Source organism: Spinacia oleracea, chromosome 2, assembly GCF_020520425.1.
Source record: "Spinacia oleracea cultivar Varoflay chromosome 2, BTI_SOV_V1, whole genome shotgun sequence".
NCBI lineage: Eukaryota > Viridiplantae > Streptophyta > Magnoliopsida > Caryophyllales > Amaranthaceae > Spinacia > Spinacia oleracea.
The window spans coordinates 97,147,373-97,174,628 of NC_079488.1; the positions used below are offsets into that span (position 1 = coordinate 97,147,373).

Below are 27,256 nucleotides of genomic sequence, written 5' to 3' on the forward strand. Positions count from 1 at the left end.
TATCTTGTCACACATTTTATCCATGATATGGGTCACACATCTATACTCACTTTTCTATGGCACTAGACCTAGGGATATTAGGTATTAGATCACTTAATTTAAAATCGAATATCACCAATTTACCTAAAATTAAATGACCCGACTTGAACTTAATCCTATCTGATTCGACCCAACAGTTACTGCCCTGTATCTAATACGGAATAACGATTATGTTACAAAATTTACCCTCAACCGGTCAATCTAAAATGATGGGTCGGGCTCGGGTCCAACATTTTCTCAAATTGGTCCCATGGCCAACAAGTATTTCATGGAGTGGCAAAAACACACAAAGCCATAAATGGAGAGAGAATGATGAGAGTAGTGGCGCCAAGTGCACACCGTTTTGTATTAAGCTGCCCAAAATTCCCACTCTCACTCCATAATCACCTTCTTCAGCTTCCTCTCTATAGAATCCGAACCCTATTAAACCCTCCCAAAACCCTACGTTGTCTCCTCCATCGCAGAGCAACAATGGCGACGGAACCCCCTCTGCCCGGCACCGTTCAAGTCAACGACAAAATTCTTCTGACTGAGAAGGAAACCTTAATTTTCAAACGCCTTAAAGATGTTCTTCATCACTTCAATCTCAACACTCAGCTCCGTGTTGCCGGCGGTTGGGTCCGAGATAAGGTCTAATCTTTTGTTTAAGTTCTAATAAATTTATTATTTTGTTGTTGTAGAGATTAAATTTGATTAATATGTCGAAATTTGTTGGATTTCTGGTTTTATTATTGTTATTACCGTTAGAAGGGATTGTAAATATTAATGGGTATTAAACTTTTGAAGAATTAATTTTATAATTTCTGTATAATTTATGTGATTTTGAAAGTGAACATGAAATGCTTTACTTTACATGCCAGTTTATGAAATAATTTATGTAATTTATGTGATTTGGTAACTATTTATGGTATTGGGAATGAATTTGTATACTTGTATAAATTTATGGGCAGTTTGTCTCTTGTTGAATGGGAAAGAAAGGAAAAGGGGTTGCTTTTAATATGAGTGTATTCTCATTTTGGAGGGTTTTTACTTTTGACTGGCCTAGTTTTGGTAAGCCTTATAGACATGCTGATTATCTGAAAGTAAGCATGTTAAGCTTTGATGGATTCAGGGCCTGCCCAGTTCGTTTGCTAGGTGCTTTCTTATATACATAGTGACTGCCAAAGCATTGTGTTTTACTCTCCCCGTCTCGCTTTATTTGTCTCTTGTTTGTAAGGGTTAAATTTGGTGAAAATTGATGATACTTGTGCTCATTTTTGGAATGAATTTATATACTTGTATAAATTTACGAAAGTCCTATCGCAGTTGCCTCTTGTTGAATGGGAAAGAAAGGAAAATAGGGGGTTGCTTCAATATGGGTGTATGCTCATTTTGGAGGGTTTTTAATTTTTGTTGAGCCAGTTTTGGGAAGCCTTATAGACATGCTGATTATCTGAAAGTAAGCTTGTTTAGTTTTTATGGATGAAAGGCCTGTCCAGTTGTTTTGCTAGGTGAATTTTCTTATTCATAGTGTGCCATAGTGCCATAGCATTGCATTGTACTCTCTCCATTACACTTTAATTGTCTCTTGGTTGGTTCAGAAATAATAACGTCCGTTTTATAGGTGGTACAAATTGGTGGTAGTGGGAATGAATGTACATAGATTTGTACGAAAGTCTTATGCCAATTCGCTTCTTGTTGGATGGGGAAGACAGGACAATGGGTTACTTGAAATTGGGTGTATGCTCATTTTGGAGAGTTTTTAATACTAATTGAGCTGTTTTGGGATGCTTTTTAGGCAATTAGGCATGTTGATCATCTGAAAGCAAGCATGTTAAGCTTTGATGGATCCACGAAAAGTCTAGTTTGTTTTCTAGGTGAACTTTCTTATTTGTAGTGACTGCCAAAGCGATGTTTTGTACTCTCTTTGTCTCGTTTTATTTGTCTCTTGTTTATAAGGATTAACTTTGGTGCAAATGGATGATACTTTTGCTACATATTACTGCAGAAGGGAAATGGAACATTTATAAATTGGTGAAGTATGGGGAGTAACTAGTAAAAAATTATTTCTATATATTTCCCACTTGCATTGATTCTCACCTGATTGTTCTAATTTTGCAGCTTCTTGGAAAAGATTGTTATGACATTGATGTTGCTATAGATAACATGTTGGGTAGAGAATTTTGTGAAAAGATCAATGAGTACCTAATTAAGACTGGAGAAGATGTTCAGGGAATTGGCGTTATTCAATGGTATGTTCTACATAGTTCCATCTGATGTCTCTCTGCTTGGTAAATACACCGCATCGAAGCATTCTCTGTATTTACTCAGTTCTAACTTAGTTCTCTGATTTCTCATGCAATTTTCTATGTGCTTCAATTTGACTCTCTTATGGCTGGACATTTTGCTTGTAGGATGTATTTTTCCTCTCTGTAGGGATTAATTTAGTAGCTAGACTTTGAAAATGATGAATGGCAAGTGATACTGATCTAAATGGCGGAGTCAGGAATTCTATGTTGGGGATCGAGAAAAAAAAAAATGAAACCAAAAAAGAAAGGTATAGTTATATTGTAGTAAAAAGGATTAGAAACATTGACCAGAGAGTCTACATGACTTATTATGAAACCAGAAATAACCATTGAAGGAGCATTTAGTGATATATTTTTGTTTTTACTACTATATATCAGTTTTTGTAAAAAAAAAACTTTGGGGGGGCGGCAGGCCGGCAGCCCCGAGGTGAGACCTAAAGCAAAGTACCTGCTTTTTGACTGTGTTGAGCTCTTGTCTGAAACCTGTGTGCGAGGGCTGATGAAAGGCCAGGGCAGTACAAGTTTAGGTGACCCCCCCCCCCCTCCCCCTTAGGTGTATTATAAGGTGTGCGGTGGTAATGGTTTGAAGAAGAGATTGTAATGTTTAAAAGTGCGGATATGTATGTTGGTTTTGTAGCGAGTTAAAAGTTATTTGAGGCTCTGAGAATCTATGCTAATCCTCCCTTTATGTGCAAGCCAAATACACGAACCAGGTTTCTGCTTGTGGATTATTTTGAGGTTCAAGAAGTTTTCGAACTTATCACCATCTCGTATAACAATTTGTAGTATACAGTTGCCGTAGAGAACCTCTTATTTTGGATATGGCCAATAGCTCAAAAGACATGTGCTCTATTTTCACTGTTACGTGTGTGTGCATATGACAAAGATCTTTTCTTTGCAGCAATCCTGACCAATCAAAACACTTGGAAACTGCAAGGATGCGCCTTCTTGATCTGTGGGTCGATTTTGTAAATTTAAGGGCTGAAGATTACTGTGAAAATAGCCGCATCCCTACCATGGTAAATTACTATGTCCATACTTAATAGTTAATAAAACTATATTTTTCCTGTCACTCTTGAAATAAAATGTCATTCTATTTTGATGTAAAATAAGGTTCTTGAGAGCTTGAAAGAAAAAAGTCAAAACTAGTAGAGCAATTATTCATGTGATTGAAAATTAGTCTTGACCAAACCAGAACTCTAATTGGCCAAATATAGAACTCATCTCTAACAAAAATAAATTATTCTGACTTGGGGTGTGCCCATAACACGAGGCTATTACTTGTCAGCCGTTCTTAAAAATCATGGTAAGACCTGTTATAGAGTGGGTTGCAGTTGTTTGGCTCGTAGCTCCTTACATTGCTTTAGATTTCCATACCGTGTTGAAGTTTAGAAGGTTTGTTTTAGAGTCTAAACTGTGGAGTAAGTTGTTTGACTTGGAATCGATCGACTAGCTCTTAAATATAACCTGGTATATAGGATCCCATATGGGTTTCATTTTTCTTTTTTAAGTAGTGAGTAGTGAAATGTGGGAGAGTGGTCATCTCTTCCCAGTTTTGTTTTAGTATGTCAATGTACACGAGGAATTCCTAGTGGTTGTGGTGAATCAAGTATGAAGTAAGTAATCAGGTTAACACAATCAGAAACATGCACTGAGCTGTCTCCTCTTTGAATCTGTTAAACAAAGTATTAACGGATATCTCACTTATACTCTGATCTACCGCGGGATTTTGGTCATTGTATAGATGAAGCCTGATGTTTTTCGAAGTAATTTGCGCACTGAAAAAGTTCAAGTTCTTTTTTTTGTCCTTTGCTAGATTGATGAGTGGGTAGGTTTGTTTTATGTCCTGAAACTTGAAAGTATCAGTTTTTCTGTGATGTAGGTTGTAGTTTTCATGTTGGGCGCTTATGTTCCGACCTCATCATCTTCAAAATAGTCGAGGAACATGTTAAGTCTGGTTAGTGAGAGTTGGAAAATCTGACCGCTGGGAGATATGTGATCTAACTGCTGAGACCTAGATATGCGTAGAGTGTAGACATGCGAGTTAGCTATGTGATCTAACTGTTGAGACCTAGATATGTGTAGAGTGTAGACATGCGAGTTGACACATATTAGGAAGGAGTAACGAATACAACCACCTTATGAGCCTGCTTAGTGGGTTATCCCTCTAACTCTCTAAGTTCCATATGGTTTTGGGATGGAAGCACACTTGAGCTTGTAACCGGTGTTTCTCCTTTTCCTTCATCGACATAGTGCTATGGTCTAAGTAAGGCGGATTCTAACACAGCCTAGACTTATTTTCAGGTTTTCTCTAATTCAACTTGGCATGGGAGTTTGATTCTGGTTTGATCAAGATTGTGGACCTTTAATCATGCAACTGGATAAGGGTTTGACCTCTAACGGATTAGCATAAATGGGATTGTTATTCACTTTTCCTGTATGCTCGAGTTCATAGGGGAACTTACATCTGAGATTGTGAGGGGATTTCGAGACCCTATATATAGCAGAGGAAAATTATCACCTTATAAGTTTAGGTGTTTCTTCTCCCCCTGGGTGAGACTTTACTTGGACTTGTAAGTGGGTCAGTGGGTCTAACTCACCTCTTCTTGCCTTTCCGCTAATATTTCTATCCTTCTGCTAATGGACAGAATGATAGGTGGTCATAAATAACGGTGATGGGAATGAATTTAAGTGTAATTTGGCAAGGAAAATATCATTCTAATGTCCATGGTAATGGCATGCAACCTCATCCCCTAAAATTGTGTTTTCAACATAAACTTCATCACCATCCAATCCCACCTCAGATGGTAATGCATGGTAATAAGAATTTATGAAGAGAAAGTGATACTTGGGGATGAACTAACATTACCATGGGGATGAGTATAAGACTTTCCTTGCAAACTTGTGCACATTCATTTCCATTACCAAGATTTATTACCGCCTTCCAAGTGGGCTGTAAGAGTACTGCAGCATCTGCCAGTGCCATAAAATGAAATTCATAACTAGAAGCTACAGGTGGACATGGGCTAGTCACAACCGGTTCAGGTTCCTGTCTGTAGCAAGTCTGAGGCTGGCCATGGTCCGTTTCAGTTGCTACCGACTAGAAATTTGACAGGCTCAGGTTCCTGGCCAGTTCATTTTATCATTACTATTTGAAATTGTAAAACATGTTGGGTAAATGGACCACGCCGATATGTGATATATTTGGACCTGAAAACTCTTGGCTACCTGGGTTTGGCCGTTTCAGGAATGGTCCTATTATGATCCACTGACCTCTGCTGGGAGCAGATAATTTTATTTTCAGGGGTGGTACACTGGTACGCATGTACTCTTTATAGACAGAATTTAGAGCGGTTCCTGATTGACTTTGTTTTGAATGACAGAGATTTGGTACACCGGAAGAGGATGCTTATAGGAGGGATTTGACTATAAACAGGTAATTAAAAAATTTCTTTTCAACTTTCTTCTTTCAACTTTCAAGTAAAGAGATGGAAGAAAAATGAACAATGTTAAATCCTCATCTCCTCACGCGGAGTTTGCCTTGGTGTCCCTTATTTTGGGTTTCCCTGAGACATCGAGAATCTTAAGCTGTAAGAACGGAGTGTATGTATCAAAACTAAATAAAATGTATAATTTATGTTTCTTCATTTTTTCCCTTTTCCATTTTGCATAACGTGAACCATATCAGAACAGTTCGAAACGCCACCTTTTTACACGAGTATACTCTTGTTGAACTGCAATTGTACTTCTTAGGGAATGCTTGGATTGGGTGTAATGGATTACGGGGGTAATAAAAGTCAAACCACATGAATAAAAGGACAATGAAGGTGAACTGAGGTGGTTGCAAGGAGGGTGGTGTGGTGGTATTATGATGAGAAGTTGTGGTAATGGTGGTGTTGTGAAGAGAAGGAAGGAAGGGGGAAGTTATTACCCCCCAAATGAGGGTAATAATCACCCTAGTGGGATGGTGGGTAACTATTCCCCCCATAATGAGGGTATTTGTTCCCCCTTTCCTTTTATTTTCTTCTTGCCAACACTAGCTTATTCTCTTTGCCACCACTTCATCCCCTCATCATCACCTTCAATTACCTTTTTTTTTTAGTTTGACTTTTATTACCCCTTAATACATTACCCTAAATCCAAGCATGCCCTTACTGCAATGTATTTTTCCAGTATGGGATTATTTGTTGCAATTTATTTCTCTACCACTGTGAAATTTACTATTCAGTAATGTCTTGCATAGTTTGGATTTGCCTAATATGTATGCTAATTCAATCGTGTGTTTTCATTGACATTTTTCAATGTGACAGCTTGTTCTACAATATTAATACTGATACTGTGGAAGATTTTACTGGCAGAGGTTAGTTCAGATGTGTATATTGTTGGATATACATTGATTACATTCTGTGAAAATTATACTCTCTTTGTGTCCATTCATATATCTATCTATATATCTACTATCTGATTCTTCATTGGCTCTATCTTGTTTTGGTGGCAGGCATTACAGATCTAAAGTTAGGAAAAATAGTCACTCCTTTGCCCCCAAAGGAGACATTTTTGGATGACCCATTACGTGTTCTTCGAGCTATCCGTTTTGGTATGTACCTCTGAACGAATTGCTTATTTCAAACAAATATGCTCTCGTATCTCGCCTTTGCATGTATTCATGTTCACCTGTTTTGATGATCTTGTAGGTGGAAGGTTTTGTTTTGTGCTAGACGAGGGACTAAAGGAAGCAGCAGCTTCTGATGAAGTGAGAGATGCCATTAAAGAGAAGATAAGCAGGGAAAGGATTGGTCATGAAGTATGTTTAACTCTTTTTTTTTCTTTTTTTTTTTTCTTTTTAATTTCTTTTAATTTTTTATGCTGTGACTTCAGTCATAACTCCTCCATTTAATTGCTCCAACGGTCCTTCAACCTTCGTTTGGTTTCTGCAGCCGAGAATGGTAGCTACCCCTGTTTTCATTGGCTTATTCGTGTTTTCATATGTTTTTGGCTTGCAGGTAGATCTCATGGTTGGAGGAAATCAACCTATTAAAGCAGTGACCTATATCTGTGATTTGCAGTTATTTTGGATTGTTTTTAATCTTCCTTCTAATGTCGAGCCTTCACCACCAGAAGCTTGTGATAGGTTTGAGCCATTCTCTACTACGCTAACCTCATCTTAAGTTAACTGATCAGTTTGGGAATCCTTCAGCTTTTCTATCCATCAGAGCATAATCTGGCTGATCTACCGTCATTAATATTCTTAGCTACTACAAAATGTTGTTGCCAGTGAGTTATCAGCAACACCTTAAACAATTACTTTCTATTTCCATCCGTCCCAAATTACTTTTTACACTTCTATTAGGAAAGACTCCACAATTATTTTAATGCCTCTCTTTCCAACTACAAAATGTTAGGGTCCCATACTCTTAACATTCAAGTATTCAACTTAAAAATACTCCACTATCTTTTATCACATCTACTTTCAATAAAATAATACCCCACCATCTCATTTCACATCTACTATTCCAATAAAGTAATACGAAGTATTTGATAACCGAACAACAACTTATTTCCTAAAACTGTGTGCCTTGATAAGTGTCGAAACTAGTCTGGGACGGAGGGAGTATCTGGAAGGACCTTTGCCAGCATAGTTGCCTCCATTTAGAATCCTCATCCATGGAAGATTTTCATAAATTATCAAGCTTTTATTTCCGTGAGAGTCATAAAGTGAAACTATTAACCAATCAAACAACTGGCTCTATGGATATGGGTATCCCATTATTGACATGCACTTGGATCAAAGTTTTCTGATTAAAATGACGTATGAATGAATAGTTTTCCTCCCCTTGTGCTCACTACCTCTTTGCTTACTACAGGCTCTGTCTTGCTCTCATGGATTCAACATCGAAACTTATTCAGTCACTGGAAGCTCTTACCTTAAATGTTAGTTTACATTTATCATCTCTTTCATGCTTATAAGATTGATACTCTGTAATTTTTTTGTGTTCATGTTTCCTTTTGAATCTAATAGATGTCATTATGGCTATCTCGTGTACGTCAAAATTAATCAGATTAAAGATGTTGGTAATGAGTATTTATTTAGAATATTAGAATGCATTGAAGTCCTTAAGTCCACCCCACTTTTACAATTTAGATGCATCTCATGCAGTTATTTAGATACTTACCATTACTACTATATAACCCATTGAAGGGATTGATTGGGTTTGAAATTTCTTCTATGCTGTTTTGGGCCTTTAAGTCCTTAAATTTGTTCTATGCTGTTTTGGGCTGTGTTGCTAGGAGGGTGGTGACTTGATTCGAGTTAAATATGTTTTTTTTTTCTGTGGTTTCTATATCCCTTGCCTTATTCTTTTATGAATAATTTTGTTATGTTATTGTAGATAGAGGTGTTTGATGTGGAGATGGGCGGTTTTATTTTTTTGTGAATTTTTTTTATATGTTATTGTAGATAGAGGTGCTTGATGTTATTGCCATAATGCTGCATATCATTTCAGAGTCTATTTGGTGGTTCTAGTTTCATGTGCCCATTTTTTCCGCCTTTTGTGGATGGATGGTTTAATGGGATTATGTGACCATAATTTTTTATGGTAAACTAGCTAGTTGAAGCAAGTAGCCTAGGCATTATACATTTAAGGCAACTGACGGGCGCTGAACCCTCGGTTGTTGCAAAGCAGGTTGCTGATAATAAATGACGGTAATGGTAATGAACTTGAGTGCAATTTGAAAAATTAATCACCATATTCATGTAAATGCAATTCATCCACAAACTTGATGTTATTTGGATGGAACACTACAAGAGGGGGGGTGAATTGTAATATGGAACTAGCTAGCCAATTTTTGCGGAATTATAAAGAACATAAGCAAGTAGAGAAACAATGCAAGAGAGATTTTACGAGGAAACTTTCCAGGGCCCAACTGGAAAGAAAACCTCGACCCACTAGGGATTTCAACTCAAACTCTTTTCACTATACGGCAACAACTCAGCTACAATCCTATAAGAAACTTGGCCATTACTTGAGTTCCTCTACGAACTCAAGTTCCCAATAGTTGTTCCCTCAAACAACTACGCTCTCAGCCTCTCACTGACTTCCCTAGAAGTCTCTTTTGACTCTTAGACTTCACTCAAAGCCTCTTTGCTTCTCTCTCATAGACTTCACTCAAAGCCTACCCAAATACATATCAGGAACTCACTCACGTTCCTGCCCCATACACATCAGGAACTCACTCAAGTTCCAGCCCAAAACTTGATACAAGAATTCACTCAAACCCTTGACCAATTCCCCATTACAAGAGTTCACTCAACCCTTGACCAACTCTCAAAATATTGATGATTGATAATTGATTAGTATCCCTCTAGAATGTAGCACGTGAAAAACCAATGGGGAACATGTCACTCGTAGAAACTTGGAACTCGTAGGAACTGACTCAAAAATGTGGAATGAAAAACATATTATTCTATAACATTATTCCACAGCCAACCCTTATGGAATGACACAAGTCAGACTTTTTGGAATGAAGATATAAGCCTCTATTTATAGCGTGCACGAGACTTAACCATAATCCCACTTATTCCTCCACTAACAGTAAGTTTCCTAACTTCTAGGCACTTACCCATGATCAGTTAGTTGGGGAGAAACTTGGGGAGAAAGCAGTCAAAGTCTTGGGCACAACTTATACCACGTTTACAGTAAAACAGTTAGAGTAAAAATAGGAAACAAAAAGAAAATAAATACTTGGAGAAAAAGCAACGTTTTATCAAAACATAATCCAGGAGATATTTTTCCAAAACTCACTTTTTATTTATTTTCTTATGCAAAAATATTTTACTGAAAACCTTTTCATAAACGTGAAATAAATACATGAGATTTCGTTCGTGCAGGAACTTGCATTACAAGTTCCAACACTTACAAACTCATTATACGTATTTTAAATTTTGACTCTTTATTTTCCAAAAGCAGGTAAGATAAAAATAAATAAAAGATGAAATTAAAATCAGAATCCTAATTAAAGTTGATTTAATTTAAAACTTATCTTTTATTTAAAACTAAATCTTATCCTAAAATAACTAGTGCATATTATCTAAAACTCTTAACCAAGTAGAGATTTATTAAGAAACAAAACTCTAAATAAATCCCTACAGATTACGATAATAATATGCAACATATTCACTGACTCTTAGATGCTTTTGACTCTAAGTTCCACGAGTTCCTTTTGACACCTTGTTCCATTACCTTTCACGCTACTACATACTTACATGAATCCTAGAAAATAAACTCTTATTTCCTGTCTTCATGTTCCATGCTGCTCCGCATGTTGGTTGTTCCACCTCTGGAACTTCTCGAACCATGTTCCCATCAGGAACTTATTCATGCCTGCTTGATCAGTTTCTCTGATTGTCCAAGTCTACATGCTTTGGCCTTCTCTTGTTCCTGCTCTGGAACTCCTGGTTTTCTTAGCATAGAAACTTAAACATTTATTAGTTAAGTTTGCTTGTCATCATCAAAACCCTGTGGGTCAACACTTGAGTTCTTCATAAATTTTCATTCCTACCCAATTCCACCCCAAGTGGTAATGGATAATAATGAAGATTTATGAAGAAATTGATATTCTTTAGGTGAATTAGCACTCCCATGGACATTGGTAAATGAATTTTCTTACATTTTCCCCCACAAATTCATTCCCATTACCTATTACCGCCTATCAAACGGCACGCAAATGATACTTAAAAAGGACAAACAAATTGTTCATGCTTGAGCTCCTAAAAGAATTTGAGATAATTAATAGATCCCTCTCGGATTCACTCGGGTTTTGGAGTTGGGTTGCACCCGTCAGACTGGGTAACCTTTCTTGTCTTCAACACTGCTTTTTGTTTCCCAGAGCAAAGTTTCAATCTGTGGCATTTGGTGATTATTATATATCGAAGAATTTAATCTTGAAGACAGAAATTGTTGATCAATTGAAACTAGATGTCCTGTTACTGTCAGTTCAGACTTTGCACATATACACACCTGTCGAATTATCAACTTGTATTTCTCTGAGACCATGATTCATTTTGTGAATCGGCTATTCTTCTCTTTATAAGTTTGTTTATCCATTTCCCTCCTTACAAAGTTGGACATTGTTTGATATGAATATTTTGAAAGAAAACTCTGGTTGTTCATTTTACCACTTTCAATTCTTCTTGTGCATTCTCATTTACAATAGGATTGCCATGTCTTGATAATTTCAGGATGAACAGAGGCGGCTATGCTTATATGCTGCTTTATTTCTTCCTCTAAGGAGCATGGTGTACAGAGATAATAAGAAGAAAAAGGTAGCCTTTAATTAGTTATCTTTCCTGCTCCCCTTTCTCACAAGTTCATAACATTCAGTTTTATGTTCTGGTCGGGAGATTAATTACCCGCTGAAAATTTCTTTGTACATATTTAGTGCTTGTTTTTCTTTCTTGGATGTTTGCTAATGTTCAGTTTTTCACACTTTATTTTACCCTTACCATTAAATCAATTGCTTGGATAAGGCGGTGTCGGTGCATACGGGACTATTATAATCTGTGATCAGAGGTTATAAAGACATAACCCGTGCTTGTAAATATTGGACCTCCGTGAAGGTTTTGGTGTCAACTGTCAAGTATCAGAAGATAATGAAAGGTCATCCTCATGTCTGTTTTTCCTGTCTTGCAGATCCCAGTAGTTGATTTCATATTTCGAAATTCTCTCAAACTTAAAGCTAAAGATGCTGAAACAGTAAGTTCTGATCCTTTGGAGCTCATTGTGTTGCTAATGCTTTGTTATCTTGCATTTTGAGTGACCTCCGTATACAGTTGACCTTTTTGATTTGATTCTCTCTTCCCTTATCAGGTTATTAGCGTACACCGCGCAACAGAGAAATTTATACCATTAGTTTCTTGTATTACGTCTGAAAAGGATGTGCAACATGCTGAAGCTCACTGTGGGAAAATTCTTACTGATGTTCCTGAGACATCAAAATTACGGATATTATTAGGTCTTATTTCTTCCTTTTCGTATTGGTTTTTTCTTGCCGGGATCCAAGCGTTTTGCTTGATGAATCTGATTTCTGTTTAGTATAAATGTATAGTATTAAGAATCGAACAAGAAGATGGATGTTTGTTTTATGTCTGAATGTGGTGGAACAAACTGAATAAGGCTATAGGATAGAGTCAGGTTCTGGTCTTTCTCTGACAGCCGAGACTTTAGACAAATCGATTACATGGGCAGAAGTCTCTGAAATGTATTATTTTTCTGTTATACCAGGCTTGCTTCTCCGGGAAATCAAAGAATTTTGGCCAGTTGCATTGCTTGTATCCACATTACTCTATCCTAATGGTGTTTTATGCGAGTCATCAGCTGAGGACTTAAAGTTAGAGAAGAGCGAGGAGTTGTTTAAGCTGGTTAAGGATGTGATTGTGAAACTAGGTAAGCATCATTCTCTGGTTTTTTTGGGAATCCTATTTTTTTAACAACAACAAAAAAAAGTCAGACATATTGGCACTATCTGAAATATTTAATTTTGTAGATCTTGAAAACATTTGGGAGGCGAAGCCATTAGTGAACGGGAAGGACATTATGAGTATCTTAAACCTCAAAGCTGGACCAAATGTGAAAGAATGGGTGAGACATTCGTCTCTTGACTAAATACTGGTTTTGTTTGAGATAACTGGTCCTGAAATATTTCCCCTTGTTATGTCCAGCAACAAAAGGTTATTGAATGGCAGCTTGCCTATCCTACTGGAACTGCGGATGAATGCCAAGAATGGCTGAGGGAAGCAGGTGCAAAACGTGCAAGGATGGACGATAATGTTTAAGGCAACTTTTTTTAAGAGTACGAAGAGTTTTTTGCTTTTTTATTTAATCTCCACGGGGGCAGTGATGTAATGTTGTAAGCTTCATTTAAAAGATTATGTGAATAACAAAGCTGATGCCAAATTTAAATGGATCTTTGTCATCTATGTACAGTGCTTTGTATCTTAGATGATTTATAGCTAGCAATTTTGGTATGGGGTAACAATTAATGGAAATCGCAAAAACAAATTTGTTAATATTTGGTTGATTTTGTTTACCTGTCAATATGAGCAGCATGTTATAGCAAAAGAAGATACAAGTAAATTAACCAAAACATGTTTGAGCCAAAAGATATTAACCAAAACATTCTGCAAAATTTTTGTTGAGGGAAAAGCCGAGCTTGTGAGAAATCTCCTATATATTTCGTTTACTATCAACAACATAGTTACATAGGTCTGCTGGCTGCTGCTAATTTGGTGCATAACAATTAAGTATATTTCAAAATAGCATGTAAATTAAAAAATTTTAAAGAATTTTAAAAATAAAATAAAAATAAAAATAAAAATAGAAAGAAACAAAAACATGAAATCTGTATAAATCAACTGAAGTCATCAATGTATATTCTCTGCCTCCACTCTGTCCTATTCAACGCCATATTTTCCTCAATCCCAAGAAAGCTCATATCGTGTTCAATCACCTTCCTCCAAGTTTTCTTAGGTCTTCCCCTACCCCTTGCAATTCTATCACTTTGCCCCCCTTCTATCCTCCTAACCGGGGCATCACTTGGTCTTCTGCTCACATGTCCAAACCATCTTAAACGATTTTCCAATCATCTTAAACTCAATCGGTGCAACCCCTACTTCTTCCTAATTATCTCATTCCTCAAACGATCATTTCTTGTATGCCCACACATCCAACGTAACATGCGCATCTCCGCCACATTCATCTTGTGCACGTGACAATGTTTCAATGCCCAGCATTCTGTGCCGTATAACAAAGCCGGTCGAATTGCCGTGCGGTAAAATTTTCCCTTCAATCTTTGGGGCATGCTTGAATCACCTAGGAACCCCGTGACACCTTTCCACTTCAACCAACCTGCTTTGATTTTATGGGCCACATCGCCATCCAATTCTCCATCCTTTTGGATAATAGATCCTAAATAACGGAACATTTCAGAGCCTTGGACAATTTTCCCATCTAAGGTAATCTCCCCTGCCTCTTTAACTTGAACTCCACTAAACTTACACTCCATATATTCCGTCTATAACAATTAATAAATATTTGCACTTAACAATCCATTGCCGAGAGTTACATCAATTTTTTGTCCAAACTATGCACTTCAAACCACACCTTTCACTTTCACCCTTCTCTTTCAAACCCAATTCTCTGATTTTCTACTGCACTCAGATCATCCCTGATAACCCAAAACCCTTCATTCTCAAGCAATGCATTGCACTTTTGCAAGCATGTGCTTCCTCCAACTACAAACTCAAACAAATTCATGCCTTTTCTATCAAACATGGCGTCCCACTAAACAACCCTCTTCTTGCCAAACACCTCATCTTCTTTTCTGTTTCTCTCTCAGAATCCATGTCTTATGCCCACAAAATCTTCTCCCAAATTCAAACCCCTTATATTTTCACCTGGAATACCATGATTAGAGGGTATGCTTTCAGTGAAAACCCTAAACCTGCCATTGATTTGTATACCCAGATGAGAGCTCATCTTGTTGAGCCTGATACACATACTTACCCTTTTCTATTGAAGGCAATAGCTAAGTTGTTGGATGTTAAATTGGGTGAAAAGGTGCATTGTGTTGCAATTAAAAATGGGTATGAATCCTTAGTTTTTGTGCAAAATGGGTTAGTGCACGTATATGCTACTTGTGAATGTCCTGAGAGTGCATACAAAGTGTTTGAGAAAATGCCTGTGAAAAATCTTGTGACTTGGAATTCTGTCATTAATGGGTTTGCTTTGAATGGAAAGCCTAATGAAGTTTTGAAGTTTTTTAGGGAGATGAGCTTGGTGGGTGTTGAGCCTGATGGTTTCACAATGGTGAGCTTGTTATGTGCTTGTGCCGAGCTTGGGGCATTGGCATTAGGTAGGAGAGTGCATGTTTACATGTTTAAGGTTGGTTTGAATGAGAACTTGCATGCAGGGAATGCACTTCTTGATTTTTATGCAAAATGTGGGAGAATTAGGGAAGCGAAAATGGTTTTTGATGAGATGGGAGACAGAAGTTTGGTGTCTTGGACATCTTTGATTGTTGGGTTGGCAGTGAATGGGTTTGGAAATGAAGCAATTAAGCTTTTCAAAGAGATGGAAATGAGACAATTGGCGCCAAGTGATATAACATTAGTTGGAGTTTTATATGCTTGTAGTCACAGTGGTATGGTTGAAGAAGGATTTGATTATTTCAATAGGATGAAAGAAAGATATGGAATTACACCGAGGATTGAGCATTATGGTTGTATGGTTGATCTACTTGGTAGAGCAGGAAAGGTGAAAGAAGCATATGAATTCATTAAGGACATGCCAATGCAACCAAATGCTGTTATATGGAGGACATTATTGGGTGCATGCTCACTACATGGGCATTTAACTCTTGCACAAACTGCAAGGGCTAAAGTTTCAGAGTTAGACCCAAAGCATTGTGGTGACTATGTGCTTCTCTCAAACCTCTATGCATCCGAGCACCGTTGGACAGATGTCCATCAACTGAGAACCAAAATGGTGGAGGAAGGAGTTATGAAAACACCGGGAGTTAGCTTTGTTGAGTTGAGGAATCGTGTTCATGAGTTTGTTATGGGAGACAGATCTCATCCTCAGGACAAAGAAATAAACGCGAAGTTAAGAGAGATTACAAAGGTTTTGAGAATGGAGGGATATATGCCTCACACAATGAATGTGCTAGCTGATGTTGAAGAGGAAGAAAAGGAGACTGCCTTAACATATCACACTGAAAAAGTTGCTATTGCTTTCATGCTTATTAATACTTTGCCAGGAACCCCAATAACAGTTTTCAAGAACTTGAGAATATGTGCTGATTGCCACCTTGCTATTAAACTCATTTCCAAGATTTATGACCGTGAAATCGTTGTAAGGGATCGTAGTAGATTCCACCATTTCAAGCATGGATCTTGTTCTTGTACAGATTATTGGTGATCAATGATCATCATTCATTTGTGAGATGAAATTTTCCAATACAATTTTTTTTTTTTGCATTGGTGCAATTTTTTTCCCTTTATAGTCTTGTTACATTTTACAGATGGTAATTTCCTTTTATTGTCCAAACATAGAATCATTCTTGTCAAATTTTTTCGAAGTTTCAAACATTGCGAGGCCGAAAAGAATTTTTATGGGTTAAACTTTCAAGTTCATAGTTTTGACAAACGATCTTTCAAGTGTAATATTTTTTTTATGGATAAACTTTTTTGAAAGTTACAAGTAATGCACATGATTATTGATTAACTTTATACGGAGTACTTCACATTACTAGTGATTTTGAAGGGATAATTTTTAATAAAAAGAAAATTTTATTCCTAATAAATAAGGTAAATTTGCCAAATACAACCTAATAAGGTTCTCTATTTGCCAATTACAACCTCAAATTTCAATTTTTGCCAATTATAACCTTAAACTTGTACATCTATTTTAAATTACAACCCAAAACCATTTTCCGGCAAAAATCACCGGAAGATGATGTCATAATGTTATTAAAAAAAATTCCGAAGTACATAATATCTATAAAATTTTTTTTTTTGATTTTAATTCTTATTTATCGATTTAATTTTTTTATAAAAATTATGTAATTGTTTTTTTTAATAACATTATGACATCATCTTTCGGTGATTTTTGGCAGAAAATAATTTCGGGCTGTAATTTAAAATGGAGATATAAGTTTAAGGTTGTAATTGGCAAAATTAGAATTTGAGGTTGTAATTGGCAAATAGAGAACTTTATTAGGTTGTATTTGGCAAATTTTCCAATAAATAAATAATTTTTATATTATATCGAAAACTTTAAACATTAGATCTATTTTTCTTTTGAGGGACAATATTAATTGTACATTCGTTAAATAAACAAGAGTTTGTGTTCTCTTATAAAGAGTTTAGTTAGGTTACCGTCTTAAGATAAGACTTTCCTGAGTGTAAGTGTAACTTTAAAAGAATAAAAAAAAAATTAAAGAGTTTACGTAAATCCAAACACAGTTGAAATACCTGACTACTACGGGGTATATATCAAGTAGAACTCTGTGTCCTTCAAAAAAAAATTAAAATAAATAAATAAGTAAAGGTAGAACTCTGTGAACTAAAATCTCCAGAAAAAAAACACACACACCTCCGAACAAAAGAAGCCATGCGAAGACGATCAGTAGCAGTTGGACTTCTGATCTCCTCGATCATCTGTTTCTCTCTCCTCTCGGTCTTCGCCGACGAACAACAATTCACCATTGATGGAAAAGTTATTGATCTGGACGATTCAAATTTCGATTCTGTGATTTCATCCTTCGATCATGTCTTTGTCGATTTCTACGCCCCTTGGTGTGGTCATTGCAAGCGTCTTTCTCCTGAGGTCCTTTCTCTCTCTTTCTCCTCTTTTTTCAGTTAATTTTGATCCCCTAATCGTACTCCTATACCTCAATTTGCCTGAACTTCATTAAGATTTAATTTTTTTTGTCTTTTTTATTATTAGTGTATTATTCTTTGAATTAAGGTTTTTCGGGTGATATTGAAGTATAAATTCTGTGGATAATTGGTGGAAGTTTTTGAACTTTTGATTTGATCAAGGTTTGCCTTTTACAGTATTTCTAAATTTAATGCAAACATTGCGATCCAATGTTAGGGGTCGTTTGGTCGACCATAGGAAGTAAAACTTCATGTTTTTCCCCATGTATAAGTTTTCTAGGAAAGTGGATACTGAGTAGTGTTGTTTGGTTAAACATAGCAAGTAATTCCGTGGGAAGTTCCACTTACCTAGGGGCACCTAGGTTAGTAACTTCCTTAAGCAGAACCGTGACTTCCCTTGTTTTTGACAACCAAATTATACTGCAATCTTTCACTTCCTAGGAAATCATACTTCCCATGGATTTTCATGTCAACCAAACATCTCCTTAGTGAGTGATGTTACTATGGTTACTACGTTTAGTTTAGCTAATTAGACTAAGTTCTTTAAGCATATGTAACTTACTAGCTTAATTAGAGTTGTAAGCTTGTAACTCTTCCCAGCTGTAGAACTGTAGAAGCAACTTTTTGATATTTCTAAAAATTGGAAATTGGAATTGAGTTCTGTGAGGGGTTGAGGTTCTGTCCCTATTGAAACATCGTATAAGTCTTCAATTTCGTGCATTGGTACTGTAGTGACATAATGTGTTGCAATACAGTCTTGTTCAAAATGTTATGCAACAGATGGTGCTGCCTTTACAATTTCCAATTGTGTGTTGATGTATCCTTCCTTTGTGATTGGGGTGAATTTATGCTGATGTCGTGATGTATCAGTGGAATGATACGGAGTACTACTTATGTTTAAGAAAAGTTCTCTTTTTGTCCGGAATAATAGTTTGGGAGTACTACTTATGTTTAAAACATACATTATGGGATGCCTAGATTATACGGAGTAGCTGTCACCATTTCCTTACATATCCTTGATTTGTGTGTATGTGTGGAGGAGGGGGGTGTCTGTAAGAACTACTACTTCTGGACGGAGGGAATAATTTAGAATAGTATAATACAGGCACTTTTAGTTCCAACAGATCAATTCCATGGCAATTTGAATCATTTTTACAGTTAGGAGATAGTATGTGTGTTCATTTTACAAATTTTCTTAATTGATTATAAGGGGGAATTTTATTGATTATCTAAGTAATTTCATTTCCGATGGAGCCAAAGATTCATTTGTTCTTTTGGTTGTGGGATGTAATGGACTAAATCAAAATGGCTTTGAAAACCTCTTTGCTTCCATTTCATGAAGTAGAAGATGGTTTGTCCCATTGTTGTCCCGTTATCGCTTTTGGGTCACTTGGAAACAACCTCTCTGCAATTGCAGGGGTAAGGTTGCGTACACCCGACCCCCCCTTACCCCGCTTCTTGCAGGAGCCTCTTTGAGGCAATGGGGTAATGATAATGATCTAAGTAATTTCATTCTTCAGTAAGTCCACCCCAGCTCCCAACAGAAAAAACCAAATAAATTAAAGTAACATGCAGTATTCAATTTTTGAGTACTCGTATCCAATAGTTGTGTATGGAAATTGATCACATAGACCTTGGAGATTAATGCTTCTGATTTTCAAATGCAGTTGGATGCAGCTGCTGCTGCCCTTGCTGAACTGGAGAAGCCCATAATGATAGCAAAAGTTGATGCTGATAAGTACAGACGTCTTGGTGATAAATATGAGATTGAGTATGCAATTATGCCTTTTATTTATTTGACAACCAAATTTTATTTTTGCTTATTGTACGATATGAAATTTCAAGTCGTGTAATACTTTGCATTGAGTTTTTCGGTGAATATTCCTGGGAATTTTGTTCCCTCTGAATTAATCCTTTTATTCCGTGTAGTATTTTTTTTGGGTTACTTATTCTGTGTAGTAATAATCTTTCTTTCCATTGTCACACAGTGGCTTTCCAACTCTGAAGCTCTTCGTGCATGGGGTTCCTGTCAATTATAACGGACCTCGAAAAGCTGATTTGCTTGTCCGTTATTTGAAGAAATTTGTTGCTCCTGACGTATCCATTCTTGAATCAGACACTGCTATTAGTAACTTTGTTGAAGCAGCTGGCCCCCATTTCCCTGTCTACATAGGCTTTGGAATGGACGAGTCAGTCATATCCAAGTTAGCTATGAAATACAAGAAAAAAGCATGGTTTTCTGTGGCAAAGGATTTTTCAGATAGTGTTATGGAATCATATGATTTTGACAAAGTACCTGCTCTGGTGGCCCTTCATCCAAGTTACGACGAACGAAACATATTCTATGGGCCTTTTGATGGTAGGCTCTCATTCAGATTATCAAATTTTCCTACTTTAATTTTTGTCAGATATATCCTCTATTTTAAATACGGTCATGGAAACAGATCAACTGGGTGAAAGCTGTCGGAATTGCATATTCTTGATTCTTCTGATGTTTTTCGTGTCTGGTCTTGAGAATCTTATTTCCAGCCCTTTTTGGCTATATAATGTCTGTAGTGTACAATGTTTAGGAGTTAGGACTAAAGGCTAGTTCTAAATAAGAATGTGAAAGAGCCTCTTTAATTAGGAGTAGGTTTTATAGTTGGTGTATTACATTGCTTTAGAGTTTGACTTCAGTAGCGTCAGGTGCTCAGGTCCTTTTGTCTTACTTCTATAATCTGCATTGTGAAAATAAAAATTTACTTGCCCTGTGTATGCGTGGAGTTTCTGAACTCACTATGAGGACTTAGGTGTTTACATTTCAAGAAAATGCTTAGCTGACCTGCTTATCACATGCAGATCAATTCTTGGAGGAGTTCATCAAGCAAAATGTACTGCCCTTGTGTTTGCCTATAAACTCTGATTCACTGAAGTTGTTAAGAGATGAAGACAGGAAAATTGTTCTTACATTTGTGGAAGACGAGAATGAGGATAAAACAAAAAAGCTTGTCAAGTTATTGAAGGCTGCTGCTTCTGCTAATCGTGATTATCTATTTGCTTATGCTGGTCTCCAGCAGTTTCAGGACTTTGTTGAGACATTTGAGATTAGTAAAACAACAAAACTGCCAAAAATGGTTGTTTGGGACGGAAACGAGGAATATTTCAACGTAAGTCATCACCCCTTGTTTATATCTAGGCTTTATAAAGCTCATGCTTCTCAAAATACAACAGCAATAACAACCAGTGTAAAGATGCTATTAATGGCATGGTTGCAGACTTGCATTCTTACCTCTACCTAGTTTGCAGGACAAGTAGAGAGTGTTACTGTTCTTGTTTATGTTTGATCTGAAGTTTGAGTTTTGGCATGTACGACAACAGTAGTGCTAATGTCTAATCCTTTTTTGGGCAGGTAATTGATTCAGAGAGTATTGGTGAAGAAGATCAAGGATCCGATATAACACGCTTCCTTGAAGGATATAAAGAAGGAAGGACAGAATCAAAAAAGATTAGTGGCCCGTCATTCATGCAGTTCCTGAATTCCATGATTGGGCTGAAATTGGTTTTCGTTGTTGTATTCGTGGTAGCTGTCATGTTGATGATACAAACCCTTGGTAAAGAGGATGAAGATAATGCTAGTTCACGGCCTTTGAGACCTGATAGCGGTGAAGTACAAAGACCAGCTGACAAGGAAGATTAGGAGGAAATGTATTTATAAGGCTATGTCCTCCATCATGGTGCAACCTAACTTGGAGCAGGATTGCTTAGTTAGAGATGAGACGAGTTGCTAACAGCTTTACCTGTGGACTGTGGTTCTTTGATCATCACGTTTGGCGTCAAATTATGAGGTCACCCCCTCCTTTTGTAATTTTCCAATGACAATGGCTCTCATTGCAGCTAACTTATTAAGATTTGTAAACGGATGATACAGGTTTTTTTGTCTTCTGGGTTTTAATCCCTTGTTGACTTTTTACCAGTAATTGTTATGCTTTGTTTCCTTTGAGTACAATATGAAATGCAAATTAAGAAAAATGGAACAGGATTTTGATTCGCTCCAACGCTTAGATTACCATTTGTACTGGATTTGAATCAGGTTTCAAATGCGCATTCTCTCACTGATTGGGGGAACACATGTACGTATTTCTACTTGATGGAGGAAGAAAAAGTTGAACTATTTGGTCCACTTTTCTATTTTGATACAACTTGTAAGTTGTAACTGACCAAACCGAGTTGGTACTTGGTAGGTTGGTAGTTCGATCCACAACCCATCGGCTAAATGGACCGGTCTAGGTTTGGTCGTGCACTTGTGCACAATCTAAATATCTGGTTAGGCTTGGGTAGAACCGAACACCATCCATAGATCAGATTAGCAAACGTTCTATATTTCTCAATCGTTTTTCATCGAATATAGAATAGTCAATCAAATTAATTCCAACCACATCGAATCTGACCAAACTAGACTAGGTCCATAGTTGATCCAACCACATCGGATCCGATCAAACTAGACTAGGTCCGTAGTTGATAAGGTTTCAGATCAGCTCATGGACCATGGTAAGCTTAACTCAAGTAGTTTAAAGCTTGGAGGTGGATCCCAATCAGGTGGACCAAGATCAAGACTTGAAGAGACAATAATTGACCTCATAATTTATGGTACACAAAATCATTAGTTGCTACGGAGTAGTTGCTACAGATAAAGTTGATGAGGTTTTAAGGACCGAACAGAAATAATCTATCGTTATTCTTTTCCAATTTTGTTTTTGTTTTTGTTTTTGTTCTTCTGGGGATAAAATTGCATACTCTCTATTTCATTTCGCATCTTGGCATATTCATTATCCAATAATTAAATAACAAAATAGTCAATTTGCCAAAAAATAAACCAAGCACATTGTTTTCTCTTCTCTGTCTTAGTGTGTCCTCTGTTTTCTTCCTCTGTCAAATTCCCAAAATCTGCAAATTATCTTGAAAAACTGGCAATTCCCTTTTCAATTTGCAGATGGAAGCTGATGTTTCCATCCTCAAAACCCTAAATTTCCTTGTTCCTAATTAGGAAAACTGTTGGTTTTTTAGGTCAAATTAGAGCTTTCCTTTTCCGAGTTTTTCTTTTTGCAAGGTAATTCCTTTTTTGTTTTTTAATCAAACCCTAAGTTTACAATCCTGTTTCTGCTTCTGGGTTTTCCGGAACTTGAAATTGTTCTTACACAAGTAAAACCCTCAAAAAGAATTCCACTTTCTGGGTTTCTTCAAAAAAATATACATACAAGATCTGATTTGGGTGTCTTCTATTGAATAAGAATACCATTTAATATGGGTCTTAAGATTTGTAGATTAATTTTGTTAACTACGTTAAGTTTGATCATGATGCTGTGTTTCTCTTCTGCTTCTGTGATTCTCGAGGGAAGAAATTTCACACTCAAATTTGATGATGTTGAAGCTAACTTTGGTAAGTCTCAAATCTTAAATCTTGCATTTTAGTTCAATAACAAGTTTTCCGTATAAAAAAGTTGGGTTTTTGTATGAATTTTTAGTTTGATGTGAAGCTAAATGCTATCTGAGTGAATTCTGATATTATGAATTTTTGATTTGTAAATTCAGCACCACCTTTGGGGTTACATGGTATGTGTGGAAAATTGTACATAGCAGAGCCTATTGATGGGTGTTCACAGTTGAGAAATAGAGTTGAGGATGTTGTTGGCAATTGTTCATCTCCAATTGCATTGATCGTTAGAGGTGGATGTAGCTTCGAGGATAAAATTAGAAGGGCGCAGAATGCAGGTTTTGAAGCTGCAATTATTTATGATAATGAGGATGTTGGTTCTTTGGTTGCAAGTAATTCTCTATTCTTTTATCTCTAATTGGATTACTATTTCTTGTGTGTGAAGCATGATTTACTTGTTTGGATGGTTTACTCGAAGATGATATATGGAGTTTTCTTAATCCTGCTTATGTAGTTGACTTGTTGATCTTGATGGAACTTTTATGGATGGTTTACTCAAAGATGGTGATATGGGGTTTTCTTGACATTTGATCCTGCTTATGTAATTGACTTGTTACTTGATGGAACAATAGAGTTTAGGTTACTGAAATAATAGATATTTCTGCCGAAACATGAGCCATTGTTGTATGGAATTACATTGTGGGGAGTCTTTGCTTTGCCGAAACTAGGCAGTGAAGGTTTACAGAATCTATGTTAGTGATATTCCATATATTTGTATTTACATTCGCCTCGTAGTTTGAGGACCAAAATGCCATGATCCCAAACAAATATTGGAGATAATTGAGTAGGGGTTTTGCAGTTCCCCAGTCCAAATGTGTAATCAGTGTTGCCTAATTCGCTACCCCCCCCCCCTCCCGCAGGAACTATGTGTGTGTACTGTGTGGTGCACTGGTACATTTTTGTACTGGTGCTAATTAAGTTCCTGTACCAATTCATCTGCTGTTTTTTTTTTTTTTTTTGCAGAAGGAAAACAAATAAACACAAACTAGTCCCTTTTTCTGGCTTTTACGGCCAAATTAAGCTCTAGTTACTTGAATTCTTGGTGCTTTAGAAATACATAAAAAATCTAACCCTTTCATAAATTAATGATATCTTCGATTAAAGCTTTTTATCTCCGGTTCTCCACCCTTGCTGTGCCATGCTCCAAGATTGCTTTAACTAACTCATGATGTCCTTCAAAGCCAACCATAGAGCTCTTGCTTCTGCTTGTATGGGCAAGGTAGTAAAAAATACTGGTTCCCCTCCCTTTGATTATTTTCCCATGTAGCAAACCATCCTGCACCTGCAACCCATTCAGCTCCACTTACCTTCTTGATCTTCTTCCACGCACCATCCACTTGAAGTCTAAGAGGAAAAGAACCTGCAGTATTACCGGTAGACCCGAAGGCTTCACACACCCCATTAACAGTACTGCTGCTGCCCTGAAATCTGCCTTTTTTCTTGCCTTCCATGAACTAACAACACCTACTAAAATGATCAGCGACGTTCTGAATGATGGCATCCAAGCTTGGCGAGGTATACCTGAACACGGTCTCATTTCTATGTCTCCAAATGCTCCAAAGAGTCGCAATGAAATACACTAGTATAGTGATATGTTAACAGAATTCTTTTACTGATGTTATCTGCATGTCGGTAATATATGCTGTATTGCAGTCTTTTGGGCAAGAAGATGAAAAATACCCAACCTCTTAAATTGGATATACCATGTGTTCATTTTATGTGCTTGTGCTTGTCTCTATTTTATACGACTAAGTTGTATTGCAATATTATAATGGGTTGTCTCCTGACAACAGTGGCAGGAAATTCTGCTGGTATAAAGATACCTGCTGTATTTGTTTCAAAAGCAACTGGGAACAAAATAAAGACATATGGGGCTGGCCCTGATGTGGAAGTGTGGATACTTGCTAGCTATGAAAGTTCTGCATGGTCAATAATGGCGATTTCTTTCATTTCTCTTCTGGCAATGTCTGCGGTGCTGGCTACTTGTTTCTTTGTTAGAAGGCACCGTATTAGACGTGAAAGGCCTCGCGCCCGGGTTCGAGAATTTCATGGGATGAGTAGCCGTTTAGTTAAAGCTATGCCAAGCTTAGTATTCACAACTGTAACAGAGGAAAATTGCACAGCATCAACCTGCGCTATCTGCCTTGAGGACTACAGGGTTGGAGACAAGATCCGGATTCTGCCATGCCGCCACAGTAAGTTATGCCTTTTGAGATGTTCACTTGTACTTTTCTTTGCTTCTGAATAGTAGCTTTTGGTACTATGGCGCCCCTAGGTTTACTTCAAATGGGTTTTTTGCTAATCCAATTTTGCTTCTTGAAATGTCTTATGCTTCTTGTTACTCTCTTAGCAATTCTTTTTTACGGACTACAGAGTATAAGATATTTGCTAAAATTGCAGTAAGTATGCTCTAGGTGCACTTTAGGATGTCTTTTCCCTTCATTTGATCAATGAGGGGAAAAACACTATTGGGTGGACCTAGAGCTAGATGTTCTCATAAGCGTCTCCGTCTAAAATTCCTAATTTTTGTTTCATGGTGAATTATTCTGTGGGCTGTTGTGTTTTTGCCAAGTTTTCATTTCAAATTTGCAATCATCAATTCTGAGTAATGTATGAGGGGGAAGTAGGAATTTTATGCCCCCCTCATTTTCTTAGAAGAAGTGCTTCAACAATTCTTCCTTTTTACTTACTAACCAAGTTCACCAGATTTTTTAGGGTTAGTCATAAACTCATAACACAAGGATTGTTGATAGGTCTATTTAAAAAATAAAATGTAATAAAGCTCAGGATGCCAAGTTGAGTTTGTTTCAGAAAAAAGATATGCTAACAGGATTCTTTTACTGATGTAATCTGCATGCTGATAATATATGTTGTATGTTTTCGGGTAACCATTACTTAGGATGTGGTGGAATTTATGCAGAATTTCACACATTTTGTGTGGATGCTTGGCTGACTTCGTGGAGAACATTTTGCCCGGTATGCAAGCGAGATGCAAGGACTAGCAACGGTGAACCTCCAGCATCAGAATCAACACCATTGCTGTCTTCCAATCCATCATCTGCTGCTTCTTCGCCATTTTCATCATTCAGGTCAAGGTCATCATCAGTACGTTCCTCTGCTATACAAATAGCCTCACCAAGTCCACGATCCCATTCAACTTCTCGTAACTCTTCTATTTCAAGTAGTCCTCAAATACCTCGTCCTCTTCGAAGCTCCTTAGAGTTTAGGAACATGTCCTCACAAAGGTCGTATGGTTCTCAGTTTATGTCTCCTGGTTCTCTGGGTTATCCGTCAATTTCACCTCTGAATGGTAGATACATTTCTCCATATATTCCAAGTCCTAGTAACGGTTCATCAAGTTATCTCGGGTCTTCTTCTCTGAGATATCCAAATCCATTGCATTACAGTGAATCAGCAGCGAGTTTTTCTACTCCGTATGATTCTGCACAATCCCTTCCAGGATGTTGATTTTGGATGCTGTTTGTGACATTGTGTGCAGATAATTCTGACCTCTAACTTATACCTCTTTGATCCTTGCCATGGTGTTGACTTGTGTGTATATTGTAGCATAGGGTAAAGTTTTGATCTTTTTTTTTTGTTTTTGTCATTCCGCTTGCTAATGAGTTATCTTGTGTTAATTTCCTAGAGTTGAGGCTCCAATGTTTGCATAAACTCTTATATAATTAATTAGAGTGATGAATGGAGATTAGTGTTTAATTTATGTTGTTTGTGGAATAAGCACATAGAGTAATTGAATGTAGACGTCAAGCTTACAAATACTTGCGGGTCTTGTTCTGTAAATACAGAGTACTCCATAAATCATAACAGTTTAGTTGAAGTTGATATAGAAATAATAAGATGATTCTGGGTGTTTTGTTCTTCATTGTTTTTCCATCAAGAACCTTGAGTGCAAGCTGGATTGCCAATTTTTTAACTTTGTGTATTTCCACAAAAATACATTAAACTTGGATTCACCAACCAATTTGTGGGCTTAAACGATCCATTCAAATTTTAACAGGGTCC

At 36.9% G+C, this 27,256-nt stretch overlaps 4 protein-coding genes across 4 annotated transcripts; all 4 read left to right on the top strand.

The window, feature by feature from the left end:
* Positions 1–308: 308 nt before the first annotated feature.
* On the top strand, positions 309–13,302 carry LOC110787595 (tRNA nucleotidyltransferase cca2). The gene is made up of 15 exons (XM_021992221.2): positions 309–669; positions 2,140–2,270; positions 3,229–3,346; positions 5,711–5,763; positions 6,638–6,687; positions 6,826–6,924; positions 7,022–7,131; positions 7,331–7,458; positions 8,192–8,258; positions 11,566–11,649; positions 12,017–12,079; positions 12,194–12,338; positions 12,608–12,769; positions 12,870–12,964; positions 13,045–13,302. The coding sequence occupies exons 1-15, from the start codon at positions 349–351 to the stop codon at positions 13,156–13,158; spliced, it is 1,740 nt and encodes a 579-aa protein (XP_021847913.2). The 5' UTR covers positions 309–348; the 3' UTR covers positions 13,159–13,302.
* Positions 13,303–14,336: 1,034 nt separating this feature from the next.
* On the top strand, positions 14,337–16,359 carry LOC110787590 (pentatricopeptide repeat-containing protein At4g21065). The gene has a single exon (XM_021992218.2). The coding sequence runs from the start codon at positions 14,468–14,470 to the stop codon at positions 16,298–16,300; it is 1,833 nt and encodes a 610-aa protein (XP_021847910.1). The 5' UTR covers positions 14,337–14,467; the 3' UTR covers positions 16,301–16,359.
* A 1,046-nt stretch (positions 16,360–17,405) lies between these two features.
* LOC110787630 (protein disulfide-isomerase 5-2) lies at positions 17,406–21,781 on the top strand. Its single transcript, XM_021992260.2, has 5 exons — positions 17,406–17,710; positions 19,431–19,534; positions 19,752–20,122; positions 20,602–20,909; positions 21,152–21,781. The coding sequence occupies exons 1-5, from the start codon at positions 17,495–17,497 to the stop codon at positions 21,437–21,439; spliced, it is 1,287 nt and encodes a 428-aa protein (XP_021847952.2). The 5' UTR covers positions 17,406–17,494; the 3' UTR covers positions 21,440–21,781.
* A 647-nt stretch (positions 21,782–22,428) lies between these two features.
* LOC110787631 (receptor homology region, transmembrane domain- and RING domain-containing protein 2) lies at positions 22,429–26,954 on the top strand. The gene is made up of 4 exons (XM_021992261.2): positions 22,429–23,179; positions 23,332–23,565; positions 25,027–25,428; positions 26,154–26,954. The coding sequence occupies exons 1-4, from the start codon at positions 23,044–23,046 to the stop codon at positions 26,699–26,701; spliced, it is 1,320 nt and encodes a 439-aa protein (XP_021847953.1). The 5' UTR covers positions 22,429–23,043; the 3' UTR covers positions 26,702–26,954.
* Positions 26,955–27,256: the final 302 nt, after the last annotated feature.